This window comes from Phaseolus vulgaris, chromosome 5 (genome assembly GCF_000499845.2).
Source record: "Phaseolus vulgaris cultivar G19833 chromosome 5, P. vulgaris v2.0, whole genome shotgun sequence".
In the NCBI taxonomy this organism is placed as follows: Eukaryota; Viridiplantae; Streptophyta; class Magnoliopsida; order Fabales; family Fabaceae; genus Phaseolus; species Phaseolus vulgaris.
In genome coordinates, this window is record NC_023755.2 from 17,071,064 (window position 1) to 17,083,347 (window position 12,284).

Sequence of the window (12,284 nt, forward strand, 5' to 3'; positions counted from 1 at the left end):
ATGGAAAGTTGCAAAGAAGCTAGCACACCTATGCCATCAAGTTGTTATATGGATGTTGATGTGGCTGGAAAAGAGGTAGATCAAACCAAATATAGAGGGTTGATTGGTTCCTTACTCTATCTCATAGCAAGTAGACCGGATATCATGTTTGTCGTGTGTCTTTGTGCAAGATTCCAAGCAAATCCAAAGGAATCTCATCTCAAGGCTACAAAACGAATTCTCAAATATCTCAAAGGAACAACCAATGTTGGTTTATGGTATCCTTCTCACTCTCCTATACACTTAATTGGATATTCTGATTCTTATTTTGCAGGGTGTAAGCTGGACCGGAAAAGCACAAGTGGCACTTGTCATCTTCTTGGATCAAGTCTTATTTCTTGGCATAACAAGAAACAAGCTTGTGTGGCTTTTTCCACTGCAGAGGTTGAATACATTGATGTTGGAAGTTGTTGTGCACAAATTCTTTGGCTCAAACAACAACTAGAAGATTTTGGCTTAAAGATTAGCAAGGTGCCTTTGCTTTGTAACAATACAAGTGCTATAAATCTCACAAAAAATCAGATTCAACACTCAAGAACAAAGCACATTGAGATTCGTCATCACTTCATAAGGGATCATGTGAACAATGGAGATTGTGAGATGAAATTCATTGACACAAGATTGCAGCTTGTTGATATATTCACAAAGCCTTTGCCAAAGGACAAGTTTTTCTTTTTAAGAAATGAGTTAGGTATTTTTGACTCACAAACTCTTTCTTAATTCTGTTTTTATCCCTTTCTTCATTCTATTTGTGAAGACAAATAGGGGGAGAAAGTGTTGATTTATGTGTTGTGTATGTTGCTACTACAAACTCTGATTTGAAGTTGTTAATTCTGCTGCATTGTTGCTGCTACACTAACTGTTTTTGGCACTTTTTGGGATGGTTTTTCACCTGTTTTGATTGTGCAGAAAACTAGTGTGTGTGCCTTCATAACCTGCTACTATATATGCTCTGTGTTTGCATAGTTTCTGTTTTGCAGGTGCTGGTTCAGATTAAAAAAAGATCAACACAAGCAACCAGGGATTTGTCTTCATCAAATAGGGGGAGATTGTTGATCAAGGATGATCATGAAGCTTTGATGTCTCCAAATCCATGGTGTTTGATGGAAGGTTGGAGTTTTTGTGTGTGTGGGTGGGTTTTGGGTAGAATATTGTGTAATCCACTCTTTGTTTGAATCTAAAACAGTTTGGAATCAAAACCTTTTTGAAAAAAGATTGTTTTTATAAAGAAGTGGAAAAACAACCTGTTGTTTTGTCGTTTCAATTGGTTGTTTATCACTTTGAGGTTTTTGAAAAGGGTTTGAAACTATTTGGCTTGGTTGACTTTGCTGTCAAGCCAATTCAATCGGTTGTTTCAAGGATTCAACCGATTGTTTGTTGAAAATCCATAACAGAATTTCTATTATGTTTGCAAATCAGCTTTAAATGTTTTCTAACTGAATAGGCTCATGCTTTAAATGTTTTAACAAACTTTTGGAGTATTTAAAGAGGTTGATATACTCTCTTAAGGATGGATAACAATTTTGAGACATTTGTGAAAGTGTGAAAACAAATTTGAGTTTTCAAGATTTGCATTCAAGCTTTTGGGTTTTCTCAAAGAAGTGGAATAGGATTGTTGTAATCTTTTGATTTGATCTTCATCAGGTGTAATCTTTTTTGAATCTATTGTATTTTTGAATAATGGTGTGTAAGTGCAGAATCAAAGGTTGTTCTGATTTTTGTGGTGTTTGTGTGCCAAAGGAAGTGTGTATCTTGAGGTGTTTAAGGTCACTTCTTTGGTGGTGTGTTTGTAATCTGGATTTTGATTGCATAGTAGATACCTAGTGGTTTTTGGGGACTGGATGTAGCTCTTGGGATAAGAGTGAACTAGTATAAATTGCTTGTGTGTTTTTCTCTTACCCTTAACTCGTTTAATTTCTATTTTTAAGTTGTTTTCAATTCAGCTGATATAAACAACTGGTTGAATCGCAAAAACAACCGGTTGATTTTCTGTTAATCAACTTAAACAATTTTAATTGATTGTTTTCTGAATTTCTATATTTGTGATTCTGTTTTGAACTTCATTATACCTTCAAAGTTTGAAAAAATATTTCATAAACAATTCACCCCCTCTTGTTTAAGGCCATATATTCTAACAGAAATGTCAATGATGAAAGAGCTTTCATTCTTTCTTGGAATGCAAGTCAAGCAATCCAAAGATGGAATTTTCCTAAGTCAATCAAAGTATTGCAAAGAAATTCTCAAGAAGTTTGAAATGGAAAGTTGCAAAGAAGCTAGCACACCTATGCCATCAAGTTGCTATATGGATGTTGATGTGGTTGGAAAAGAGGTAGATCAAACCAAATATAGAGCGTTGATTGGTTCTTTACTCTATCTCACAGCAAGTAGGCCAAATATCATGTTTGGCGTGTGTTTATGTGCAAGATTCCAAGCAAATCCAAAGGAATCTCATCTTAAGGTTGCAAAACGAATTCTCAAATATATCAAAGGGACAACCAATGTTGGACTATAATATCCTTCTCACTCTTTTATACACTTAATTGAATATTCTAATTCTGATTTTGCAGGGTGTAAGCTAGACTAAAAAAGCACAAGTGAGACTTGTCATCTTTTTGGATCAAGTCTTATTTCTTGGCATAGCAAGAAACAAGCTTGTGTGGCTCTTTCCACAGCAGAGGCAATACATGGCTGCTGGAAGTTGTTGTGCACAAATTCTTTGGCTCAAACAACAACTAGAAGATTTTGGTTTAAAGATTAGCAAGGTTCCTTTGCTTTGTGACAACACAAGTGTTATAAACCTCACTAAGAATCAGATTCAGCACTCAAGAACAAAGACTGAAGTTGCTGCTTGTGTCGGTGGGATCTGGGTAGATTAATTTGTAATCCACTCTTTGTTTGTATCTAAAACTGTTTGGAATCAAAACCTTTTTGAAAAAGATTATTTTATAAAGAAGTGGAAAAACAACTAGTTGTTTTATCGTTTCAATCAGTTGTTTGACACTTAGTGGTTTTTGAAAAGGGTTTGAAGCTGTTTGACTTGGTTGACTTAGCTTTCAAACCAATTCAATCGATTGTTTCAAGAATTCAACCGATTGATTGTTGAAAATCCATAACAAAATTTCTATTAAATTTGCAAATCAACTTGAAATGTTTTCTAACTGAATAGGGTCCTGTTTTAAATGTTTTTAACAATCTTTTGATGTATTTAAAAAGGTTGTTATACACTCCTCAAGAGAGAGAACAGTTGAGACATTTGTGAAAGTGTGAAAACAAATTTGAGTTTTCAAGATTTGCATTCAAGCTTTTGGGTTTTCTCAAAGAAGTGGAATAGGATTGCTGTAATCTTTTGATTTCATCTTCATTAGGTGTAATCCTTTTTTAATCTATTGTATTTCTGAATAATGGTGTGTAAGTGCAGAATCAGAGGTTGTTCTGATTTTTGTGGTGTTTGTGTGCCAAAGGAAGTGTGTGTCTTGAGGTGTTCAAGGTCACTTCTTTGGTGGTGTGTTTGTAATCTGGATTTTGATTGCGTAGTAGATACCCAGTGGTTTTTGGGGACTTGATGTAGCTTTTGGGATAAGAGTGAACCAATATAAATTGCTTGTGTGCTTTTCTCTTACCCTTAACTCGTTTAATTTATGTTTTTAAGTTATTTTCAATTCAGCTGGTATAAACAACCGGTTGAATCGCAAAAACAACCAGTTGATTTTTTGATAATCAACTTAAACAGTTTTGTTTGATTTCTTTCTGGATTTCTGTATCTGTGATTCTGTATTGAACTTCATTATACCTTCAAAGTTTGCAACAATCTTTCATAAACAATTCACTCCCTCTTTTTTAAGGTCATATATTCTAACATTTATAAGATGATAAATCCAAGAAAAAGTTTATTTTTTCAAATGGTTAAAATGTTTTTAAAACTGTTTTTGTAAAAGCCTTATGAAAAGTTAATGTTTTTTTAACCAGTTCTTTTCATTAATTAATTGATTAAATGTTTTCAACTTGTTCTTTTCTTCAATCAATTAAAAACACTTATGATATTTTAGAAATATTGTTCCATTTGTTAAAGTATGTTTTGATATATTTAATAGAGATTTGTTTTACATCTAAGGTTTTAACATTTGAAAGAACTGTTTTACACTTATTAGTTCCTTTAAGTAAAATGTGTTAGAATGTATGGCCTTAAACGAGAGGGGGAGGGGGTTGGAGTGAAAAGGGGGTTTTCGAAAAAATTTTAAGCTAGAATGAAATTCTTTGCAAGAAACCAGATTAGGAATTCAGTTAGCCAAGAAACAAAGCACAAAACAACAAAGCACCTGAAAAACAATTGGTTGTTTATACCAGCAAATTAACAACAACTGAATTTAAATGAGTTTTAGGGAAGAAAGAGATACACAAACAGTTTATACTGGTTCACTCTTCAACCAAGAGCTACATCCAATCTCCAGAATCCACTGGGCAATCCAATAAGCAATCAATTACAGATTACACACAAAACCACCAAAGAAGTGACCTTGAACCCCTCAAGAAACACACTTCCTTTGGCTCAGCACACACACCAAGAATGTTGATCTTGACAACCTCAAGAGCACACAACACTCCTTGGCTTACAACACCAGAATTTACAATTCAAAACGAATTACACTTGTTACAGAATGAACTGAAATCAATACAGATGTAATCCTATTCCACTCTCTCTTGATAAAACCAAAGTTGAATAATGAAAGTTCAAATCTTGAAAGCAATCTCTGAAAAACTCAAATCTATTTTTCTCTTTTCTTGTTTCTCTTTTCTTGTTTGTTATAAAACATAAACAAACTATTTATAGCTTTCAAAGATTGGTCAAAACATTTAAAATAGGAGCGCATTCAGTTTGAAAATCATTTAAAACACACTCAACTAACAAAACAGATTATGTTAGGATTTTCAAACAAACAATCGATTGTTTTGGTTTGACAGCAAGTCAACCAACCAAAACAGTTTTCAACCTTTTTCAAAAACACCTAAGAGTAAAACAATCGGTTGTTTCGACAAAATAACAGATTGTTTTTCACTTAGTTTGAAAAAAACTTTAAACTTAAAAGATGTGAAAACACTTTAACTTTAGATTCAACAAAGAGTGGATTACACAGATAAACTACCCAGATCCTACTCTAAAACACAGCAACAACTTCAAGCAACTTCAACCTTCCATCAAACACTAGGATTTGGATTCTTGAAAGCTTTTGATCACACTTGATTCAACAAAATGAACTAGTGCCTTTGTGCAATAACAAATTGATTTTCATAAATTATTTTCTAAAAACTGTTGTATATAGATTTGATCTATAAAAATGATCTTTTAACTTTCAGAAATATACTACTAAGATAATTTTCGAATTTAAACGAGCGAGAGTCTTTTTCATAATTGTTTTTTACAACAAGTATTTCAACATTTTTTCTGAATTCTTGGAGGTCTTGAATAATCATCTTGTTTTGTAAAGGGTTCTTCATTGTTCTGGAGAACTAGAAACCCTGTTGTGTTTCTATGTTTTTTGTATCAGGTGATATTGTTCCATTTATAATTGTTTTCTAGTTCTTTAATTTGTATTACAGTTTAAAATAGGGTTTCTTGGTTGCTGTAATTTGTAACAAAATGTTACAGGGGTAGAATAATTTCTTGTAGGGTTCAATAATTGTATTCGTGTGTTTCTTTGTAGAGAATTGTGTTTTAGTGAAAACCTCTTTGGTGTGAAGTGGTTATTGGGTGTAGCTCTTGAAAAAGAGTAAACCAGTATAAAAATATTTGTGTTTCTTGTTCTTTAGCTTTCAACATCTTTAATTTGTTGCACAACTGTTGTTTTAATATTTTGAACAAATTGTTTGTTGAAAAGAATCATTTATATTTTTGTTTGTCACTTCCTGCTACAAATTTACATCAATTATTTTTTGAAAGAATTTGTTGTAATTTTCTCTGTTGTTTTTGTTATAATCTGTTCAAATTCTTAAATAGGTTTTCTAATACTTTTATATGTAATTGAAATCTATTTTTTTTAAGTAATAGTTTGTTTATGGTTCATTTTTTATTGTATTTTTAACTTGTGGTTTTTGACAATGAATTCGTTAAAATTACACAATTTTTCAAGAAATCGAAAGTTTGCGAAAAATTTTAAGTGTCAATTCACCCCATATTAAACTTAACTACCCTTTTAATTCAACAATTGGTATCAAAAGTTGGTACTTGTGAGTTTTTCAAGTTTTTTTTAAATGATTGAGTTTAAGCTTGCTTTTACCGAAGGTGCGTTTATTAATAGACCTCATATGTTTAATGACATGAATTATTCATTCTAGAAAGTCATAAAGATATTCATGGAGTCTATAGATAGGGGTATTTGGGATGTTGTTGTTCATGAACCTTTTATTCCAATACATGTTGTAAAAGAAGAAATTGTTGAAAAGAAATTGTCTAAATGGTCGAATGGTGAAAGCAAGAAAGCTCATTTTGACTTTGTTGCTAAGAACATATTTACATTTGCTTTAAAAGTTGATGAATTTTTTAGGTATCTCAGTGCAACAAACCCAAAGAAATGTGGGACATTCTTGAAGTCACATATGAAGGAACTGTTGATCTCAAAAGAGCAAGAAAGCATGCACTCATTCAAGAGTATGAGATGTTCAGGATGCAGCATAAAGAGACCTTTGTTGAGGTGAAGAAAATGTTCATTCACATAGTGAATCACTTAACTGGGTTAGGAAAGGTGTTTGATAGAGAAGAGTTGAACATCAAGATTATGAAGTGCTTGGACAGAAGTTGGCAACCGAAAATCACAATCATTTCTGAAGCCAAAGATTTAACAACAATGTCTGCACCAACTTTTTTTGAAAAGCTAAGAGAACATGAGCTTGGGCTGAATCGGTAGAATGAACTAGAGAACGTAGAAAAGAAAGCCAAAACCCAATGTACAAAAGCGGGATATGAATGATTCAAATCAAGATGAGACTCTAAGTCTACAAACGAAGAAGTTCAACAGGTTTTTGAAGAAGAAAAACCGTGATAAAACTCAATCCAAGAAAAAGGTGTGTCTCTAAAAATGGTGATTCAAGTACTGCTAATTACACTTGTTTTGGATGTGGTAAACCAGGACATGTCAAGGCCGAGTGTCCAAATCATCAAAGCAAGGAAACGTTGCAGGACCAAAAGGGAAAAGGCAAGAGAGCATATGTGATGCAATTGTCCTTGAGTTTGGGAAAATTTGATGGAAGGCAGTGGAAGACTTGTAGAAATCCATGGAGGAGAAATGGTTTGGGCATGAGGTGTTAGGTGCTAGGGCTAGGAAGAAGTTAGGCCAACTTCTTTGAGTTTTCTAAAACTCAAAGAGCATCATAGAAGAGAGACTTGGAGAAGTGTGCTAAGAATTTCAAAAACACAATTTCATATATCATTTAAGTCTAAGAAATTTACAAAAGAAGCTCTCTGCTTATAGAGCCTTGGGTTTCCTAAGATGACAATTAGAGCTCTAAAAAACTCTCCATTCATGGAGTGACATGTGACAACTTCAAATCCTCTCGATTGGTGGCATGTCTTAAAGAAAATCTCCAATAGCATGAAGACAAGTGGCACAAAGGAGAGGAAAAAACATTGAAAGAGGCGCCCATGTGTATGCTTCTACAAGGAGTTGAATGGTTACCTTTGGAGAAAGGAAGGAAGGAAGGAAGTGGTGCCTACATGGATGCTTAGGTGGTGCCATGTAGGATGCCATGTGGACGTCCCTCTCGGCCTTCTAAGGCCCAAACCAAAATACAAGGTTCAAAGTACTATTCTATTATTTATAAATTTATACAAGACTAAGGCGAGTCGAGTAGAGTCAATCCCTCGTCGGGTCCAATCGAGTCAGGTTACATCAAGCTAGGTGAATCGAGCAACATCGAGTTGAGTCAATTCAAGCCTACTTTGAGCTAAGTCTAGTTGGATAATGTTGGGCCAAGTTCATATGAGACTATGTTAATTTAGGTTAAGACAAGGTTGGTTGAGGTCAAATCTATATCAAATAATGTCGAAGTGGAATCAAACTCAAGTTGAATTGGGTTGGCTCAATTGAACATAGTAAGTTGCAATTAAGTTGCAAATAGTAAAAATTAATTAAGGACCAATCTATACTTAATGTAAAATATTTAGAAATTTGCAATTTAGAAAATTTTAAGGACTCGTGAAATTCTAGAAAGAACAAGAATTAGTAAAATTCTAGTTGTTAGTAAAACCCATTTTTACTCTTAACTTAACCAAATTTAAGAAGGGGTTTGGGGTTTTGGACTTTTTTAACCTAGTCATTTGGTAGGTCAAGGAGGCGTATTATAGGAGTGGGTTGGGATTGCCCAAAAAGGACAATGGTCAAATTGACAGCTTCAAATTTGCAGCTTTACTCACGGGTGTCTCCCTACCTATATTGAGTAATTGAGAATTCATAAGCAGTTATTGGTTCATTCTCATCAATCTAAGTCATCTCACATCAAACAAGTAAATTGGGTTACTTCTAAATTTAGTGTAACCCTAACACAGATTATTCACCTTATGGTCGAGGTTAGCAGCTTGTGGGGGCTTGTAGAAATCATAACGGGAAATTACCTGGCTGCTATATTCTCTTTACGGGTGGCTCTCATAATCTAGAGGCTTAGCTCATTCCTGTCATGTCTGCCATTCAACATGCTCATCAGGTTGGGATGGATTAAACTCAAGACAGCATGCTAAGGAGACATTCTAGGGGTGTCTTAACCTTATAAAAAGAATTTAAAAGTAGCAAAAGAAAGCAACTATGAGTCTATGCTTGTGTGACACACCCAGCACTGGTTTCATGCGATTTTATATGGGTTCTAAAACTCTTTCTGTCTACAATACTATGCTGTGGAAGAAGAGATAAAAGACTAAAATTTTTGTTTATCTGCAGAAAAAAACCACACTCCACCCCACCTCAATTACCACTCCCAAACACCCTATTTTTATTTGTTATGTATTTTAAAATAAAACTTATGTATATCCATATCAAAGTTTCATAATACGAAATTACATATATATAGTTTCTTTCATACAAAGGTTAATTTTAAGAGTATATAAAGATCTTAATTTTGGAATTACTTTCAACACAATTTCCTCACTTAAATTCATTTATGTGAACATATTAGTTGATATATCTAAAAAAATAGATACTATTATAGGTGGCCCAATCACTGTAAAGACTTTCTAAATTAAGTGATAAAAAGCTAGAAGTAATTAACCTCTGTTCGAAGATGAAGTTACCAAAGCCCTTACAGAAATAAATAATGTAGGAACTGGAACATTCCTAGCCATCAAAATCCATACCACTCCCATAAACTTTATCAAATTGAACAGATTCAGTGGAGGATAGCATAGACTGCATAGTATCATACCTCAAACAATTGAAATCAAGTTCATAGTCATCTAACAGATGGTAATCTGATGAGGGTAGTTGGTTGTGCATACCACAGTCATCCGGAATCCCTTCCATAGGCTCCTGTTTTGTGGATGAAAAAAGTGATGATGAAAATTGGTATTCTTCTTTGGTTGGGAAGGTGGTACTGAAGCTAAGGAACATAGAAGAGTCAGAAGAAGAAGCTGGTTCCAAAATTATTTCTGGACCCAAAGAGATTTTGCAATTGTGATGACCATAATAAGTTGTTCGGTACAATGGAGGGTCCTCTTGAATCCTTTGAACCTGTTTGGTTGCTGGACAACCCTGATCATACTTGTGAGTGCATCTGTAGTAGCTCCTACACATATTGATTACTAGAATTGAATTATATTGGATAAGAATAAGATCATAAGAAAAAACCCTATATAGAGAGAAACGGACTTCTGTTGTTTGAAATTGAAGAATTATATATACCTGAGGTATTTTGTATTCATGGTCATTTTCTGTCCATACTTTCTCCATATATAGCCATCTTCCATGAGATGTGAGCTGTTCTTCTCCCATGTTGGTGCACTTGTCACAAGGTGGGAAATTCCAATGATTAAAGACATTATTTAACTACTTGCTCAACTAATCCTGTAATCTAATGTATAAACTACATCTATTTAGGGAATCAATCGCAAGGTATATAATTATTAATCAAAAAGGTTGCACAATCACGGTCATTCTAATCTGTTAACACTGCAACGAAGCAAATCACGATTATGACCAAAGGTTTAGTCTCGACCAATTTTACTGGGAAATAATCTTCTTTACGCTATATATACAACTATAATGTTAAAAACTATGCATAGTCAAGGAAATATGTTCAGCACCAGATACTATCAGTACAGCATATCCTTTTATAGAAGTTGAGAACTAACCTTTCAAAGTTTAGAGTTCATTTAAAGGACTATATAAATCCAAATTGAATCTCTTAATTACTACTTAAGGAACAACGTTATCTTCTAAAGAAATTTTAACAGTAAATAAGTCAAGGAAATATTTTCAACAAAATATACAGTAGTATTAACAAAACTGTTTGAAAGCAAAAGCTTTGATATTTTTCAAAACTGAAACCACATATAGATAGAGTTGGCTGAAACAATTAGAATATTTTAAGATAAAAATAACTTTATGATATTGAGAGCAGCTACTGAGAAAGTTTAGATCTAAAGAGACTATGCAATGAATTTGATATCTCTATCTCGAAAAGGAAAGAAAGAAAATCCCACTTTCTAAACATAAAATGATAAAAGAACTTTAAAGCATAACTAATTAAACGATCTAATTAAGAAAATTAACAATAATCATCGTACATAATTTGCTAACAAGGCATAAATTATATATTCTTACTTTCTCTTGCGACACACTCTTCGTCTTTTAGCGTTGATGGAACCCTTGCAAACCCCATCCTTATCCTCAAGATTAGGGCATTTGAGGGACGAAGAGACATCATTGATAGTGGTAGGCATAACAACCTCATCGAAAATATCACTATGAGTGTTCAACAGCAAAAGGGTATTTGAGAACGATCTCAGTACCTTGCGAACAAGATCTTCAACAAATGGTAACACTAACCCTTCTACTTCTGCATCTCTATGACGAGTGTTGGATTTATGAACAAGTATTTGGAGTAACTGGTTTGCTGTGTAACGCCCTTTGTTGAGCTCTTCTTCCATTGCTTTTCTTCCATTTGAAGGCTGATTCTCCATTGCTGCTATGGAATGGTGATCAGATTGGAGACACACACACGGTCTTTTATTCAAAATAGCAATGCCCCCACTAGCAATTTTAAAATTGTTTTCCCTTCAGTGTCGAGACAAAAATTCCCTGGCAGGATGAGCTCCTACTCTGACATCACAAGGTGCAACCTTGACCCTTCGGTTTTGTGTATTCTGGAGCTGTGGGTGGGAATCATTGGATTCTATCCAGAAGTACATTAGGTAAATTTATAATTGGTACTTGGTGGCATTGGTGGCATGGTAGTTGGAAGGAACAGATTATAATTTACAATTTCTTTCTGTATTTAAATTCATTTGTTTTAATGGATAACATGAGCTTTTATAATCATGGTCCTGCTTCTAATTAAGCCTAATATTATATATAGGGACAAATTCTCGTGTCCTTTTATGTTTAGATTATTGCACTAATTCATTGACTTTATCTCCATTTGTTCTTTGTACAAGGTTAGAATATTATTTATTGAAATCGGGGAGACAATAAAACCTCTGAAACAAACCTATAATGGAACGTGGTATATGTAAATGTCCCCTCTTGCACTAAAATTAAGTTCCAAGCATCTTTGTCAATGGGAAAAACCAATCGAAGGGATTGAGAATGTTACAAACTCACATTTATTTTTAATTTTTAGCATTTCTTTTAACTTTGCTCCCCACTATAAATTATATTCACTAAATTTACTGATTCCAAATGAGAAAAACTAAGTCATTTCTCATTACTTTATAGGCTTGTTTCGGAGCTTTTATTGTCTCCCCGAATTCAATTTCTAGGTTTAGTTCTTATTTCTTTCTTTGAAAAAAATTATGCGACACAGTCGATGAGCTGAAATATACTAGGTGCCTTAGAGCTAAAGCTCACATTCGTGTGAAGCCTCGGTAGTTTAGATATGTAACACCGTACTTTGACTACGTGCTTTAAAATTTAGAAATATTAAGTAAAATATTCTCACTGTATTCAATATTATAAAACTTAGACTATTAAAAAATTGCCTTTGTTGGTGTAATTGCTTTTCTTGTTTTCCTTATGCGTTTACCGTAAGCTGGTTATCTAGTATTTGGA

The 12,284-nt window shown here is 33.7% G+C and overlaps 3 protein-coding genes across 3 annotated transcripts; 2 read left to right on the plus strand and 1 right to left on the minus strand.

Moving 5' to 3' along the window:
• Window positions 1-759, plus strand: LOC137834047 (secreted RxLR effector protein 161-like). The gene has a single exon (XM_068642112.1). The coding sequence runs from the start codon at window positions 1-3 to the stop codon at window positions 757-759; it is 759 nt and encodes a 252-aa protein (XP_068498213.1).
• Window positions 760-2,179: 1,420 nt separating this feature from the next.
• Window positions 2,180-2,618, plus strand: LOC137834048 (uncharacterized mitochondrial protein AtMg00810-like). The gene is made up of 2 exons (XM_068642113.1): window positions 2,180-2,497; window positions 2,607-2,618. The coding sequence occupies exons 1-2, from the start codon at window positions 2,180-2,182 to the stop codon at window positions 2,616-2,618; spliced, it is 330 nt and encodes a 109-aa protein (XP_068498214.1).
• A 6,618-nt stretch (window positions 2,619-9,236) lies between these two features.
• LOC137835224 (WRKY DNA-binding transcription factor 70-like) lies at window positions 9,237-11,618 on the minus strand. Its single transcript, XM_068643627.1, has 3 exons — window positions 10,839-11,618; window positions 9,918-10,016; window positions 9,237-9,801 (listed from the first exon to the last, which is right to left on the minus strand). Exons 1-3 carry the CDS (start codon window positions 11,195-11,197, stop codon window positions 9,354-9,356), a joined length of 906 nt encoding a protein of 301 aa, XP_068499728.1. The 5' UTR covers window positions 11,198-11,618; the 3' UTR covers window positions 9,237-9,353.
• Window positions 11,619-12,284: the final 666 nt, after the last annotated feature.

Coding starts and splice junctions, on each gene's coding strand:
- LOC137834048 (XM_068642113.1), top strand. CDS start 2,180: ATGTCAATGATGAAAGAGCTTTCATTCTTTCTTGGAATGCAAGTCAAG.
- LOC137835224 (XM_068643627.1), bottom strand. CDS start 11,197: ATGGAGAATCAGCCTTCAAATGGAAGAAAAGCAATGGAAGAAGAGCTC. Junction 10,017..10,838: donor AGAGTGTGTCGCAAGAGAAA/GTAAGAATATAT, acceptor CCTTGTGACAAG/TGCACCAACATGGGAGAAGA. Junction 9,802..9,917: donor ATGAATACAAAATACCTCAG/GTATATATAATT, acceptor CAATATGTGTAG/GAGCTACTACAGATGCACTC.
- LOC137834047 (XM_068642112.1), top strand. CDS start 1: ATGGAAAGTTGCAAAGAAGCTAGCACACCTATGCCATCAAGTTGTTAT.